Below are 17,475 nucleotides of genomic sequence, written 5' to 3'. Positions count from 1 at the left end.
CGAATGGTATTAAAGGAATACTGGTATGTAGATGTCTACCTGTTACGCTAGTGTAACTGTCAGTAGAAGAAAAGGATGACGTGACCGATCTACCTACTAATAAATTGTTTTCGTTAGAAAACGAATTGGAAAGTGTTCCTGTTTTTTGTATGGTTACATTAGAAGAATCCAGTGGAAGTTGTCTATCTATTATGCTAGCGTAACTGTCATTAAAAGAAGATGATGATGTGGCCGATCTAGCTGTCAATAAATTGTTTTCGTTAGCAGACGAAATGGAAAGCGCAGCTGTTTTTTGTTTTACGTTAGAAGAAATAAGTGCCTTAGAACACTTAGGTGTGGCATTTTTTTCATTAATACGTTAATGATCGATTTTTTTTTAAATTTGTATAGATTTTTTGATTTCCAGATATGTTCTGTAAATTTGAGGTCGTTGAGTTGACTTGTTGTTGTCTAAGCGAACGAGCGTTTAAATTTTTTTCCCTAACAGGACAATTGGATTTATGATTTCCATCACAATTAGAACATGAAAATTTATCAGTGGTTTCATTCATTGGACAGACGTCTTTCCTGTTGGACGCAGACATTTTTGAAGAATATAAATTAACTAGGCTAAACTAGCCTCCTTAGACTGCTAGTAGTCTTAATAAAGACTGATTACTTCGAAGAATACTTCTTTGGATGGCTAGCCTTAAAACCTGTCTTAATCCACCTAGTGGTGTAAATATGACTTTCTCATATTAATTATATTTTCAAAATTTTCTAGAAGATTTAGATGCCAAAAAAAATTATTTTCTATCTTTAATAAAGTGAGAAACTTTCTTCGGGTATAAACTAACATAACCTGTTCAATTTGTTATCAGTTATATCAAGTTAATAAGAATTTTACTTTATTTTGCATCGTCGCGCTTAATGACTGAACACACTTCGCTCTATAGATCTGGAATGTTTATTGTTTATCGTCTTCGATTAAAAAAATATCGCACAGGCTAAATCTAATTCAAAATTAACTCTACTCCTATTCGTCTTTTGAAAGTGTCCTTACTAATATTAAAATCAAAGTGGTTGTAAACGCTATTGAAATGTCGATTTCAAACATCTATTGGATTGTTTTGTCCATACTGCGTTCGATGAGCCACAGGTCGGAAAAATTCAGTTCTCCTCAGTAATCTACCAGGAACGTTGATATCTAATTCGGCCGACAGTACAGGGTAGTCCATTTTGTGGGATATCAAATCGAATATAAACAATATATTCGCCTATTTCGTTTGCTTCTTAGTTTGTAAAAATCGGTTGATAAATTTACGAGAAAATTAAATTCGCATGTTTTCATAAATCTGCACATATTTCCTTGTAATTCCGGATCCGGAAGTAGGATCCAAATGAAATTCAGGTAAATTATATAAAGCTATAAGACCTTTCATTTGCATTTAGTTTGTGGGAATCGGTTCAGCCATCTCTGAGAAACGTGTGTGACTATTTTTTTCTTTTTTTGATGCATATCACCTTGTAATTCCGAAACCAGAAGTTAAATCGGGATAAAATTTTATAACAGTCTATGGGGCCATGAGACCTTTCATTTGAATCTGAGTTTGTGAAAATCCGTTGAGAAATTTAAGTGACATTATTTGTCACATACATACATACACACATACACACAGAGACATTTTGTGATCTCGACGAACGGAGCCGAATGGTATCCTCCGGGCCTCGGTTGTAAAACCGATTTTCACAGCGATTGCATAGTCTTTCTATATGAGAAAGGCAAAAAGGCTGACTAATTTCTTAGTCTTGAAAGAGACTGATTATATTAGAATATCACTCTTTGTATAGCCTTAACAAAGGCTGACTAATTGTTAGTATTCAAAAATACTGTTAGTGATTCAGGTAGCCTTGAATAAACTGAAGCCTTGAATCAATGAAACTCTAAGTAGCCCGAAAAAAAATCCAGGAGCCAAGAGCTATTCGCGTGCGGTGCGAACGACTGTTCAACACCGACCAAGGAAACGCGATTTAATTACCTATTTATCTATGTACTATCCAACATGCATCGTACGACCGACAAAACAATGAGGTGATGTACGGAATAAACGTTCGAACCAAACTACCTTGTTAGCGGATCTGAGCACAGCTGGTCCAGGTGTCGATTACAGGGATAAGTAAAGGAAATGGGAAGATAGCGAAGGATTATCGACGTGGTGACAAGGTTTCGGACTTGGACATCGGTGATGAAACAAGTTGATCTCTACATTTAACAGTGCTGTGTTAACGGTTGCGGTTAAGCAGAGCAAAAAGAAAAAACTGGTAAAGTGTATGATAGAAATTTTTGTCTTATAAAAAAAATAAGGAGCGAAAATGACCATGAACTGATATAGAAATATATAAATCCCGATCTAAAAACCATGCGAGAATTGTTTTATTTGAATAACGAGCAACATAATAGTTCGACTGTGGTGTGTTGATCCTTATATTGGAAATTCTGCATTATCTTTGAATTCAAAGTGATAATATAACGATATATAACGAAATAAAGGACCCGAAACAGCAACGCCAAAAGCAAAGAACCCGTAGTTCAACATACCGAAAGTGATTTTCAGTGATGACTGAATTGATTTCAACAAACTTAGAATTATTTAGAAACTACTATTGGTTCATTAAACAGGTTGCCACTTACGGTTCCTGTGATATAACAGTGTAAGCGACGTAAACGACAAAATTCATTGCCGCTCAATTTTCTCGAAAATGGATTCACTGATTTCAATAATTTTGAACTCGTTGGAAATTTTTATTGGGTTGAGAATCAAGCTCGATGATTATATGACTGGCATTTCCAGTTTCGGAGATATAATCGTACAAATGACATAATTGACCAATTAATGTTTTGTTGTGAATACGACTTACTTTACTATGGGGTGCCTTTTCAAACTTTACCCTCTGAGAGAGTGATAAGTTTTTGATCGTGAACATCTATTGTTGTATCTAACGAAACAACATAATTTTTGCTACACGCCATCGGAAATATGATCACAATTGTAAGATAAAATTATCAGTTGTGAGACATAATCTCAAATAATTCAAAATTAAACTTTTCTGAAATGTTTGGTATAAACGAGTATCAAAGGGGATAATCCATTAGGCGCGTTTGCCTTGCTCGTATTTTTAAAGCTCATAGCTCAGTGATGTGTGAAAGGATTTATATAATCTAACTACCAATAGAATCGAAATTTTTCAACTTAAACGTGTATAGCAAAAGCATTGAAGTATTTCAATAGTAGACTATTGAAAAACCTGTCTCATTTGACCCATGTCAACACCAGCCAATCAGAACGCGTTCTGAGGAAGAGAACAAAATATCTGCTGCTGTACAACAAATCCATCGAGAAAAATGTTCCGAAAAGAGTTGAATATCGTAGTGAGTTCCTCAATTTGGTCCTTCTGAATGCTAGAAACGAATTCCCACAGCATATTGAAAGTTTCTTTCAATAAATTATGCAAATCCGAAATGAAATAATCGACTTTAAAATGCTGTATGCGGCTATTTTTATAGCCGTTAGGATCGCCCATTAGTGAAAAAGCTACAAACGAAATCACCAAAAGTATTAGAATTGCATGAAGCGTCGAGATTTAGTGTCATATCGAAATTTTTTTTTGAAAATATCGACTTTCTGGGACTATCAAAACTATTAAACCAAAGTACCAGAAAATCGTTTTAAAAAAAAAAATTTTTTGAGATAACACTAAATCTCGACGTTTCATGCAATGTTAAGATTTTTGGCATCAAGATTTTTGGCATCGCATGTCCGATTTAGCTCAAATTTTGCATGAGAACATTTTTCGATGTGCTTAAATTTTTGAGCACTAGCGCTTTACGAAATTAGAGGTGATCCCAAAATATTGGCACCCTTATATGCATAAAAGCGGTAAAAATCAACGTGATTAGTCGGTTACGTCACTTATTCCATCATATCTCTGAAACCAAAAGTCACCAACCCAAGTTTGTTAAAATCGGTTCAGCCATCTCAGAAAATTGAGCGCGTATAAATACAACGCGTTTTGTCGGTTACGTCACTTATACAATCATATCTCCGAAACCAAAATTCACAGCCGTTTGATCTTTGAACTTAATAAATGGCCCAACAGTAGCTTTCAAACGAGCAAAAATTTGTTAAAATCGGTTTAGCCATCTCTGAGAAAATACAGACACACAGACAATTTCCGATCTCGACTAACTGAGTCGAATGGTATAAAACACTATGGGTCTCCGATGCTCCGTTCGAAAGTCGGTTATTCCAGCAATTCTAATACCTTTATATAGAGAAAGGCAAGAAATATAACAAATGTTTTAATGAGACTGTGTCGATGATGAAAGAAAGGCATCACTAGATGGATTAAGAATAGGTTTTAATATGTTTGCTATTGATTCAAAAAGAAAACGACGGTACAAATAGCGGTTGCTTATGAGTCATATATTGTTCCTGTTTACCTAGAAGTCACAGCCATTTCATCTTTGAACTTGATCAATGGCCCGACAGTAGCTTTTAAACGAGCCCAAGTTTGTTAAAATCGGTTCAGCTATCTCTGAGAATTGAATCGTCAACATATTTGCGGAGCACAGGTATTTTGAACGGTACATTTTTAACCACTGTGTCGATGAGGGTTTCCATGACGATGTCAGCTAATATTGGTGATAGCGGACTACCCATGGCGGTTCCAAACTTCTGTAGATAAAATTTGTTTCGGAAGCGGAAGTAACTGTTGTTAAGACAAAATTCAACCATCTCCATAAACAAATCTAGATTAATATTTGTTGCAGTTTTGATGCTAGGCCAATTCATGATTATGTTGTTGATGACTAAGTTATTTGGAATGTTGGTGAAAAGCGATACTACGTCGAATGAAACCAAAATATAATCTTTTGGTATTGTTATCGGGTTTATATACTTCGAAAATTCGAAACTATCGCAATGTTATATTTACTGTTGATGCTCTGTTTCAAAACGACTGCTGTGTACTTCGCTAAGTTGTATGTTGGGGCGGTTATGTTAGGAATATTATAATACTGAAACAGCAGTTTTCCTGTTTTCCACGTTTATCCTCACTCTTAACCGTTTGGTCTTTCGCCAAGGTAGTATATGCAAAACAACGATTCCAAACTATTTATATTATTTAACAATTAGTTTTCCTAATAGTAAAAATCGCACCTTCACTTTTTGTATAACAACTAAATGTTCAGAGTCCCGTTTAACCTCATTAGAATATTGCGCAACATCTACCATTGCCTCCTTCGCGCGTTTAAGTCCGTGAAAATCTTCATGCGACTGAAAAAAAGGAAAGAAGAAGCAGTTACAACAACAGGTAACAATAATAACAATCCTTATATGAGTAATTTTATCTAATAAATGTTATAATAAATGTATTAAGAACAAGTTTTCTTATCACAGATCGGCTGAAAAGTTCGTATCGTTTCTATGAGAGGGCGCCACTAGAATTAAATCCATACCATTCTCAGTTAGTACCAACCTTCAAAAGATACGTGTATAAATTTGACAGCTGTCTGATTATTAGTTTGTGAGATATTGCATTTTGAGTGAAGCTACTTTTGTTATTGTGAAAAAAATGAAAAAAAAAAAGGAATTTCGTGTGTTGATGAAACACTACTTTTTGATGCAAAAAAGTGCCGCCGATACCAAAAAATGGCTTGATGAGTGTTATCCAGACTCTGCACCGGGCGAAGCAACAATTCGTAAGTGGTTTGCAAAATTTCGTACTGGTCATATGAGCGATGAACGCAGTGGACGTCCAAAAGAGGCTGTTACCGATGAAAACGTGAAAAAAATCCACAAAATGATTTTCAATGACCGTAAAGTGAAGTTGATCGAGATAGCTGACACCCTAAAAATACCAAAGGAACGTGTTGGACATATTATTCAAGAATATTTGGATATGAGAAAGCTTTGTGCAAAATGGGTGCCGCGTGAACTCACAATCACAATGTCACAAGTCAATGAAAGCCATGCTGAAGTTGAACGAATTGGGATTCGAATTGCTCCCTCATCCACCGTATTCTCCAGATTTGGCCCCCAGTGACTTTTTCCTGTTCTCAGACCTCAAGAGAATGCTCGCTGGTAAAAAATTTAGAAGCAATGAAGAGGTAATCGCTGAAACTGAGGCCTATTTTGAGGCAAAGGACAAATCGTACTACAAAAATGGTATCGAAAAGTTGGAAGATTCGCGGACGACATCACGCTAGCAGTCTACGGAGAATCCATCGAAGAGGTCGAACTGAGCGCATCACACACGATCAGCACGGTGGAAGGCTGGTTGCGTAGTAGGAAACTGCAACTAGCGCATCATAAAACAGAGATGATGGAGGTAAACAACAGAAAATCAGAGCAAGAGGCGTCGGCACATTTTGGTGACTGCATAATCCCCTCCAAGAGATCACTAAAGCAATTGGGTGTGATGCTTGACGACAAGCTCAGTTTCGGCAAGCACGTTGAATATGCCTGTAAACGTGCTTCAATGGCGATTGTGGCGCTCTCGCGAATGATGACCAATAGCTTGCCGGTGTGTTTTAGCAAACGCAAGTTACTGGTAGGAGTGGCAGTTTCGATCCTCAGGTACGGCAGCCTGGTACAGACGTCAGCACTCCGGGTGGAATGCAACGCAAAATTGCTGGAGAGCACGCACAGACTGACGCAGTTTCTCACAGGTCATGGCTGTTATAGGTGGTACCTACACAGGTTCGGCCACGCGGAATCTCCTGCTTGCCCTGGCTGCCCAAATGAGCTTTAGACGGCAGAATACGTGTTGTATGCCTGTCTCCGCTTTGCAACACAAAGGAATGGTCTACTGGTCTATGTGGCAGAGGATGTACCACAGTAAGGAAAATCGCAATGTCGACCACAACCTCCCAGATTGCGGACATCTTGCAGCGGAGTTGGAGCGCAGAACAACAGGCAGCCGCGACCGCCGGCCGCTAAAGAGGGATCAGCGAATAAGCGTCGGTTCGGGAGTTTTTCCGTTGTCGGGGAACTCTCCGTCGGTGTAGTCCAAATCTTTCGCTGGGGATTAGACGAGTAGATTGCGACGTAGCGTATCGTCGGGTTCATCCTCCAACCAGAATTATTGGAGTGACCCTGGCATCCTGCCGATCGATTCATTCACGGGTATCGGAAACGACGGTTACGGGAGAGCTCCCATCGCCAGGGAATTATTCGCCGGTGTAGGCTAGATCCTTTGTCGGGGACTAGCCGAGTAGAAACCACATCACCGAAGTCGAGTCGTCGGGGCGCCAGTAAACCGGAAGCTATGCTCCAACCGTAATCACCGGATCGACCTCGACATTCCTTCGAGTGTCCCGGTGGCATAACATGGATAGTCGGTGTCTGGAGAACCTCTTTCGTCGGGGAACTCTCTATCGGTATAGGCTAGATCCTTCGCTGTTGACTAGTCAAGTAGAAGTCACAGCATCGAAGTTGAGTCGTCGGGACGCTAGTAAACCGGAAGCCACGCTCCAACCGGAATCACAGAATCGACTTCCATCGTCGGGGAACTTTTCTGTCGGTGTAGGCTACATCCTCTGTCGGAGATTAGCTGAGTTGTTCGTGACGTAGACCAGCCCCGGGCCGTCGAGGCACCAGCGAACCGGAAGCTAAGCTTCAACCGGAATCGCCGGACCTACCCCGACATCCTCCTGTTCGACCCCCTGTAGCGAAACGAGTCGCTCAAAGTCGAGAGATAAATGGTCCAAAAGTAGGAGAGAACGTCGCAGATGTCCATGGCGATGCATAAGTTTGGGAAGGGTGCTTTGAGCACCGATACCCTTTAAACCCGAAGTAATACCTAACGGTAGTTCCGGGGAAGTAGGGTTGGAGACTATCAGGGCACATTGTGTCAAGCCAGATTCGATAAATTTCTTCTTCGACAACAAACTATTGATCTAAGCTGAATGGCGGCCACATATTATGCCCTCAAAATAACATATCATCCGGTAACAATTTCTGATTTCGATTACAGTTTAACCACATAGTCACATCGTTTTTAAATTCAACATTTGGCTTTTAATCGCACTGTTCTATGATCAATAGAAAAATGAATTTACTTAAATACCAAATTTACTACCTTGTCGCTCTCTGGAATCAACATTAGTTCCTGTTTCGCCTTTAGAAGCCAACAATCCGTATACCATGACGATAGTAGGATGCGTTGTCGGCCACGTCTTTGTTGGAAAGATAACGAGTATAGCGAATGATTTTGGAATTTGATAAGGTATCACGCTGATCCCATGTCTTTTCATCCCTTTCGTCATTGAACGCACTGGATTTGTCTCAGAAGATTGGTAGTTATGATACCTTCCGCGGTAGTTGCATAATAAGACGGTGCGAGCGTGTAAGGATGCAATAACCCTACTTTAGGCAGAATTAAATATCTGCCGAGGGTGTCAGTTATGTTGGATGGTAGAAAACAAAAATGACAGGAAATTGAAACAAGCCTAACAAGCCGTCATAAAATTCTAGTTACAAATAATCTAGCAATTATACGAATCAGAACGATCGCCATCGACCTAGACGACAAATGAAGGACAACGATTAAAAGCTCGGCCAGTATTGCTAATAGAGCGAGAACCCAGTGCACGCAGTAGTCACTTATGAGTCACTCACAAAAAGGTACATTTTAAACACGAGTGATGTTTTTTATGGGCACGATGAGTGAGATGCAGCAGGAGCAAACACTTACTGCTAGTTTGCTCGCACTATTTCAGATTATGTTCGTACTCCAAGAGCGAGTGACAATCAATATGCACGGAGTGGGAGCACTCCTCCAGTGCGCTAGCAGTATGGCGCACAGGTTGATTTTAATTTTAGTAAATCGAAATGAATGTGAGCATCATGATAGCCGCACGAGTATGCTACAACTTGACCTTAACTTATTCTGTTAGTATGTAGTCTGATGTACAGTATTAATTAATTAAATTTGATTTGTAGAAGTAACAGGATGTGTGTGTTGTTTCAGCGACAGGATGAGTGTTGAATAATGGGGTCGCTTTTTCTACTTCTGCATTATCAAAGTACACTGCCCACAAAGACGAGACCTGATAAAGAGAAGGAATCATTTTACGCGCAGCTGGAACGAACCTACGACAGCTGCCCACGGCGTGATGTGAAACTTCTAATAGGCAACATGAACACTCAGATAGGCGGAGAGGCAATATACAGGCCTGTATTGGGCTGGAGAGACTGCATACGGCTTCCAAAAACAACGACCAACGATGAGTGGAATGGTAGCCCGAAGCACCTTCTTACCCCGCAGATATCCTCAACATATGGAAAACTAAATCGACCCCGTTCTCATCGACGGCCGATTCTTCTCCAACTTCATCAATGTTTGCACCTACCGCAGTGCAGCACATTGGTTCGGACCATTATCTCGGCGAGGTTTGTATGCGCTGAAAACTATCGATGGAACAGCTGTACCGCGCAATGATATACGGAAATTCTATGAGAAGGTTAACCACGCACGTAGAAGCCACCAGTCACGAAATGTACAGAGATACCAGTGGTATCCTTCTAACGAACGTTTGTGAGGTTATTGACAGGTGGAAACATTTGAATGACGAAACACAAGATGCAGAGATCGACACAGAAATCAATCACAGTCACGGACAATGACCAATTGCCAGGCGAGCTAAACAAACTTGGAGGAGAGGCACTGGCTAGAGCACTGCACTGGATGATTTCTAAGATTTGGAAGGATCATTTATCACACGTTACTTTAAGAAGATGATAGAAACATACATCAGACTGATATCAGAAACCAGGCTTGTCGGACTAATTATAAATGCGTCGTAAAACAAAACACATGAGAAGAAAAGGCTATAAAGAAGGAACACTGCGCCTCCCACCACGAATATTGATAGACGGTGACGATATCAAGGTGCTCGACGAATTCGTGTATTTGGACTCACTGGTGACCGCTGATAATCACGTATCGTACGGACAGTTAAAATTGGATGGCAACGATGGGTTAGGCATACCACGGAGACGTTTGCTAGACACAGCAAAGAACTCCACTGAACTAGGTTTATAGGAAAGGGAAAATATCACGAATATCCGATAAACCCTACCGCTGCTACTAACGAATAATCTTCTATAACCATCTTGCCCTCGCAAGCAATAACTTCAACCGCAAACAACCACATCACTGTTTCCTCTCCGTCACTCACAGCCCCCAGAGTTATTGGAAAGATTAATATCGCTTGTGCAGTGACCCCAAGTGAATTATTCTAATTGTAAAATTTTATAAATCAGTTAGAAATTATAGTGCGTTAAGGGGGTACATTGATATCGCAGTGATGTAACGTTTTCCCATGAGACAAAAACGTTGCATCAGCTTGCGAAGTCCATACGCCTCAGGGTTGGAAAAATAAGCCTTGAACCGTATGTTTTGGTTACCGCGCAATGTGTGTAAACGGTGGTTGAGCAAAATATGTACCACGAAGACAGTCGGCCCACATTGTATGACCGGATGATGTATGGGTTAGTTAAATAAAACTTGAGAGCTATCTCTCATTGTTCTAAAAGAATTCGGGCTTCATCCGAAGTAGATTTTTGGGTGGTTGTTAAAAACGACAGATGAAACTTTTGAAGTCAAGTCAAGTGAGTCAATCGGTCAGTCAGATTCGTAGGTAAAATCGCGCCGGCTTTGGTCCGTGTGTAAGCTGTGTGAGATATTTGACTCGCGAAATTTTATAGTACAGAAGAGTAACAAAGTTAATCGAACGTAATAATTAAAGTTTTCAAATTGTCAGTACATTCAGAGAAAAGAAGCCAACAGGTGAAATTCTTTTATACAAAATAAAACAAAAATAAACAAAAATAATCGAACGTGTAGTGTACGAAAATTATATATCGTTAAGCGAAAAGGAGTGAAACAAAATCTTGCATGTGCATTAGACTATGTTGTGAACCCTGCTTTTTCCTTTAGTACCGAGATATTTGTATAATAAAATATTATCAAAAACTAAAAAGATTGCGCTAGAAGAAAACCATTTGATTGATATTTGATGAAATAAAATGAACTAACTTCTAGCCGTTTCTAACTTTACAGGATCGGAATAACGGTTTCTCTTATTCAAATTGATTTCGCAAATTTTCAATGGCTGCCCTCGTGACTGAGTCGTCATTGCATTTGCGTACGCAATAGGACTTTTCAACTCGAATGTTAAAACGTTTTGGATCACCAGGAGGAAAATTCTTTTTTTTTACTTCTCTTCTCTCTCACCGCTAGTCTAATACCATAACAAAGTCGTAGTGAATCGATGTTACGCAGCGTGTCAGATCAATGTTCTATTAAAAATATAGCAATAGAATGATAAACTGCTGGACGTTAAAATATTCGAATGACAGTGGCATTCAATATACTGTTCTTTAACTTGATAATGAACAATAAATTCATTGAAAAAGACTCACACACACAAATTCTTAATTTTACTGGTGATCCAATCTCACATATGATGTAATTCATTAAGACTTAATTTGTCAAATGAAAGAAAAATCCATTTGTAATGACTTAATACTGGATGAGCCTGAATTTTACTGGTTCCGAATGATATTTCTATTCGGCTAGCAGTTGCACTGCTTGAATTTATGTGTAAGAAAAGCTTATGCGTGCTTCCATGGCTCAGTCAATTAATGAACGTACTTTGCGGTCCAATGATTCTCGGATCATGTCGCCGCTCTCACTGTCAGTGTTTTTCTTTTATTTCATTGAATTTCATGTACATATTCTTGAACGTATATTTAAGTGAAATGCGACGCTCCATTTATGTACATCTTATAAGATGTAAAATCACAAGATTTTTTCGAAGTGTGTGAATCATAAAGTCTATCATCAAAATGAGAACAAATTGAAATCTGATTATGATAACAACATCAGATTGAAATTAAAAAATTCAATTGATATCACAATATGTTATCACTTTGTGTTTGCTTTAGAAAAACTTTCAAGGCAAAAGTTTTGCGACCAACCATAACCGTGAAGCAATTATTTATTTCAACATTTTTTCAGTTTTTACGAATACAATGCTCATTCTTTTTAGCCACGCGAATATTGGTGTAGAACAGTTTTTTTAGTTTAAAAAATGTTTTGACATTTGTAGTCATACGACGTGGTTGGTAAACTACTGGACAATGCGCAATTTTGGTCCCAATGTGGTTCATAGCCTCTTGTCCAGTAACTCCTATCCCTACCACCCCGCGGTGCCGGCTAGGGTGCGAGTAACCATAGGAAAGATCGGGTAACCAATCCCGGTGGGACCTTGGTCGTATGCTGACTGGGAAGGGGGGGCTTGCTTTCTCTTTACAGAGAGCAAGCCTACCCGAGCATCTGTTCCCCATTTTTTGGCGGCTCGAAACAGCGTCTGTTCTCCATGTTAGGAGCGGCTCATTACCGTCCTTGTGTCAGGGTGGGATTCTAAACATTGCTGACACGATGTCCCTCCGGCGAGACAGGAGGTTGGTGCAGGCCTAACAAGCCGTCCGGAAAACACTTGTTACGAATAATCAGGATATAAATACGACTCGGAATAATCGGCAAAGACCTACGCGACGAAATGAGGACTACGATTGGAAGCTTGGCACATGGAACTGCAAATCGCTTGACTTCCCAGAATACGACCGAATGCTGCATGATGCGCTTCCAATCCGCGGCTACAATGTCGTAGCACTGCAGAAACTGTGTTGGACGGGACAGAAGATGTGGAAAAGTGGGCATCGAGCGGCTACCTTCTACCAGTGCTGTGGCACAAACAACGTTCTAGGAACGGGATTTGTAGTGCTGGGCAAGATGCGCCAGCGCGTGATTGGGTGGCAGCCAATCAGTGATAGAATGTGCGTATAGAAGATCAACGTCCGTTTCTTCAATTACAGCATCATCAACGTGCACTGCCCACATGAGACGAGACCCGATGACGAGAAGGAAGCATTCTACGCGCAGCTGGAACGAACCTACGACAGCTGTCCACGGCGGAATGTAAAACTTGTCATCGGCGACATGAATGCTCAGGTAGGCCGGGAGCCAATGTACAGGCCTGTGATCGGGCTGGAGAGCCTGCACTAGGTAACAAACGACAACGGCCAACGATGCGTGATCTTTGCAGCCTCCCGAGAAACGGTAGTTCGAAGCACCTTCTTTCCCCGAAAAGATATCCACAAAGCCACCAGGAGATCACCTGATCAACATACGGAAAATCTAATCGACCACGTTCTCATCGACGTGCGATTCTTCTCCGACGTCATCAATGTCCGCACTTACCGCAGTGCCAACATTGATTCTGACCACTACCTTGTTGCAGTTTTTATGCGCTCAAAACTATCGACGGTGCACAACACTCGTCACACAGGAACGTTGGGATTCAATCTCGAGCAGCTACGTAGTGTTCGTACTGCAGAGGAATACGCGCAATAACTGGAGCAAGTGCTACCAACGAAAAAGCAGCTTGGCGCGGCGACTCTTGAAGACAGCTGGAGGAATATAATATCCGGCGTGAGTAGAACTGCTTCAACCGTACTAGGTGCGAGGTTATCGAATCGAGAAAATGACTGGTTTGACGGCGAATGTCAGCAGTTGGTCGAAGAGAAGAATGCAGCAAGGGCGAGGATGCTGCAACACCGCACTAGAGCGAACGAGGAACGATACAGACAGGTACGGAACAGACAGAACACGGTTTTCCGGAAGAGAAAGCGCCACCAGGAAGACCAAAATCGCGAAGCAATGGAACAGCTGTACCGCGCAAATGATACACGGAAATTCTATGAGAAGGTGAACTGCTCACGTAGAGGCTTCACGCCACAGGCCGAAATGTGCAGAGATACCAGTGGTAACCTTGTCACGAACGAACGTGAGGTGATCGACAGGTGGAAGCAGTACTACGACGAGCATCTGAATGACGAAGCACAGGATACAGAAAACGACACAGGAATCAATCTGGGTGCACGCTCAGCCGACGACAGATTCCCAGCACCTGATCTGACGGAGATAAGTTATAAGATCGGCAAGCTGAGGAACAACAAAGCCGCGGGCAATGACCAGTTACCAGGCGAGCTGCTCAAACATGGAGGAGAGGCACTGGCTAGATCGCTGCACTGGATGATTTTTAGGATTTGGGAGGAGGAGATTCCACCGCAGGAATGGATGGATGGAGTGATATGTCCCGTTTACAAAAAGGGCGATAAGCAAGATTGTTACAATTACCGCGCAATCACAATCCTCAACGCCGCCTACAAGGTATTCTCCCAAATCCTTTTTCCGTCGTCTATCACCAATAGCTAAGGAATTCGTAGGGCCTTACCAAGCGGGATTTACTGGAGCCCGCGCCATTACGAATCACATATTCGCGATAAGACAAATACTCCAGAAGTGTCGTGAATACAACGTACCCACGCATCACCTATTCATTGACTTCAAAGCGGCATACGACACAATCGATCGAGAACAGCTATGGCAGATCATGCACGAATACGGTTTCCCGGATAAACGGACGCGATTGGTCAAAGCAACGATGGATAGAGTGATGTGCTACGTCCGAGTATCTGGGACGCTCTCGAATTCCTTCGAATCTCGGAGAGGGCTACGGCAAGGTGATGGACTCTTTTGTATCTTGTTCAATATTTCCTTGGAAGGTGTGATTCGAAGAGCGAGGATCGACACGAGTGGCACGATCTTCCGAAAGTCCGTACAACTTTTTGGCTTCGCTGACGATATTGATATTGTGACACGAAACCTTGAGAAGATGACGGAAACCTACATCGGACTGAAAGCTGAAGCTAGGCGTATTGGACTGGCCATAAATGCGTCAAAAACAAAATACATGAGAGGAAGAGGCTCTAGAGAAGAAACACTACGCCTCCCACCACGAATATTGATAGACGGTGACGATATCGAGGTGGTTGACGAGTTCGTGTATTTGGGCGCACTGGTGACCGCCGATAATCACACCAGCAGAGAAATTCATAGACGTATTTTGGCAGGGAATCGTGCGTACTTTGGACTTAGAAAAACCCTTCGATCGAGAAAAGTACGGCGTAAGAATCACGAATTGCAACAGTTGCTAGGAGAACCACCTACCGTACGGACAGCTAAAATCGGACATCTACGATGGACTGGGTATGTCATAAGGATGTCGGACGATAGCCCAGTGAAAATGGTTCTTGAATCTAATCCGACTGGTACAAGAAGAAGAGGAGCGCAGCGAGCAAGGTGGATCGATCAAGTGGAGGGTGATCTCAGCAGCATCCGTACCTTGAGTGGCTGACGACGAGCAGCCATGGACCGAGTTATGTGGAGACGTATTCTTGATACAGCAAAGGCCACCCCAGGCCTATAGGTGTTAGGTAAGGTAAGTAAGTCAAACGACGTCGCGAAGCTCAATTCTAAAGTCTTCTGACCATTATTTTCGGGGATCTGGAGGGCCAAAATAATTTTTGTGCACCAACTAACAAGTCCTTTAAATTAGATCAATTCACTTTTAAAGAACTCACTCTTCTTTAAATCGTAATTTTTAAAATCAAAATTCAATTCATGGAGTAATGGATCCTTCAATATACAAATCATACGTTATTCGGTATTTAAAGTGATTGCAAAGTAGGGTTGAATTGATATCGTTTTTTTAAGCCAGCATAGTAGGGTTTTTGTAACAACAGACATCTCATCAGTAGAGTCGTCATGGTAATTTACGGACGAGTCGACTCTCAGTCAACGATTTTTGGTAAAATTTAACGCAATGTCTATGCTTCGACTGTAAGAAACAATATACTGAAGAAAAAATAGTTCGACAATTGTGCGATATTGCTGTTATAGCTACACAAAAAAACTCGAGGCAAATTTTCATCCAACTCGTAGAGTCAATGTAGCTCTCGAACAGAGACAGTAGATCTCATTTTAAAAGTTTTAGTATATGAGTTGACTACTGAAGCCGAGATGAATGGTGGCACCGTAATCAAATTTCTACATGCGGAAAACAAAAAATACAAAACATCTTCTCACCAAACCCGTTCTTAAAATACCCATAACTTTATGTTGAAGAGCAATATATTTTCGATTTGCACTTATGGTTATGAGACTCTGCATCTACACTCATGGCAATGAAACTGAAGTCCCGCATTGATTTTAGTTTCCTCCAGATCTATAAAATTTTGATGTTCTTCACAAGCGCCAAAAATTTCATTCCATTTCAGAAATCGTATTTGACAGTAGTATCTAATTAGCACTCATGATACGCGCCTTAATAAATTAATTGATGTAAAAGATAAATTCTTTATTTTTACGTTAAAACTCGCACAGTACAGTCCATTCTTTAATTCGCTCCCCAATTTGCTGATTTATTGACTGGTATACGATATTAGATGTTTTTTTCTCCTACCGACAATGGTTTTATTACAACATTCATTTGGTTGGTATTATGCAATTATGTCATTTGTTAAATTATTTTGATACACCTTTAAGCACGCGGTTCGAAATGACGAATCACATCGATCAAGTACGCATGTGAAATCTCCACAGAAAACAACGCGTTGCGCGCCAAAAGATTTTCTAAACGATCTAGTATTCTTTTCTGCGACTACCAAACACTATCATTACATTCTGCATTTATATATATATATATATATATATATATATATATATATATATATATATATATATATATATATATTTATATATATATATATATATATAAATATATATATATATATATATATATATATATATATATATATATATATATATATATATATATATATATATATATATATATATATATATATATATATATATATATATATATATATATATATATATATATATATATATATATTTTTTTTTTTATTCAATAATATAATTATTTTGAAGGCACACTGCTTAAGCTCTAAGGTGCCAAGGACTTTTTCTAATTTTATTAACGACTAACTTAAAACTAGGATAGTATGATTGGATAATGTTGTATTGGGGTCGCAGTGGTCGACTTTGGCAGATCCAACCTTCAGCTGGCGATCGGCACCGGCCGGTGGATGGAATATATCATGAGTCTTCCAGATGACGTTGGCCGCATCCCTCGGTCCGTGTGGGTCCGCGGGAAACACCCCCAGGCTACGAATACCTGGCTGGTGGCCCGCATGACTAGAGCGACCTTCCGTGGGCGATGATGGTGATGTAAATATAACGAAAAAATATAGAGAAGTAAATATTGCGGAAAACGAAGTAAAATGGGGATATGGGAACGAAATGACTAAGAACGACAGAGATCTAATTAGTTGACATCGAGATGGAGAAGAGACGGAGAGGGGGGAAGCGAAAAGGTTAGTGACAGCAAAAAGATCTTGTTAGTTCCGATGAAGATGGTGGACAGATGAGGAATCGGGATAATCGGCGGAAGTTAGTGTCGAACCTGCAGGTGAAAATAATTCTTAGCCACAGTTGAAA

At 40.4% G+C, this 17,475-nt stretch overlaps 1 protein-coding gene across 12 annotated transcripts in view; it reads right to left on the bottom strand.

Moving 5' to 3' along the window:
- The window catches only part of LOC131435145 (protein vav), a 684,197-nt gene that overhangs the window by 318,640 nt on the left and 348,082 nt on the right, over positions 1-17,475 (bottom strand). For all 12 annotated transcript variants that reach the window (XR_009230453.1, XR_009230454.1, XR_009230462.1 and 9 more), the window contains one exon: positions 5,199-5,315. Coding sequence is in view for 2 of the 12 variants with exons in the window: in XM_058602726.1 (XP_058458709.1) it covers positions 5,199-5,315 (117 nt within the window). In the remaining 10 variants the exon portion in view is untranslated. The remainder of the gene's footprint in view (positions 1-5,198; positions 5,316-17,475) is intronic.

Source organism: Malaya genurostris, chromosome 3, assembly GCF_030247185.1.
Source record: "Malaya genurostris strain Urasoe2022 chromosome 3, Malgen_1.1, whole genome shotgun sequence".
Taxonomy (NCBI): Eukaryota; Metazoa; Arthropoda; class Insecta; order Diptera; family Culicidae; genus Malaya; species Malaya genurostris.
The sequence above is the reverse complement of the archived record's forward strand: the minus strand, read 5'-3'. Positions and strand labels throughout refer to the sequence as shown.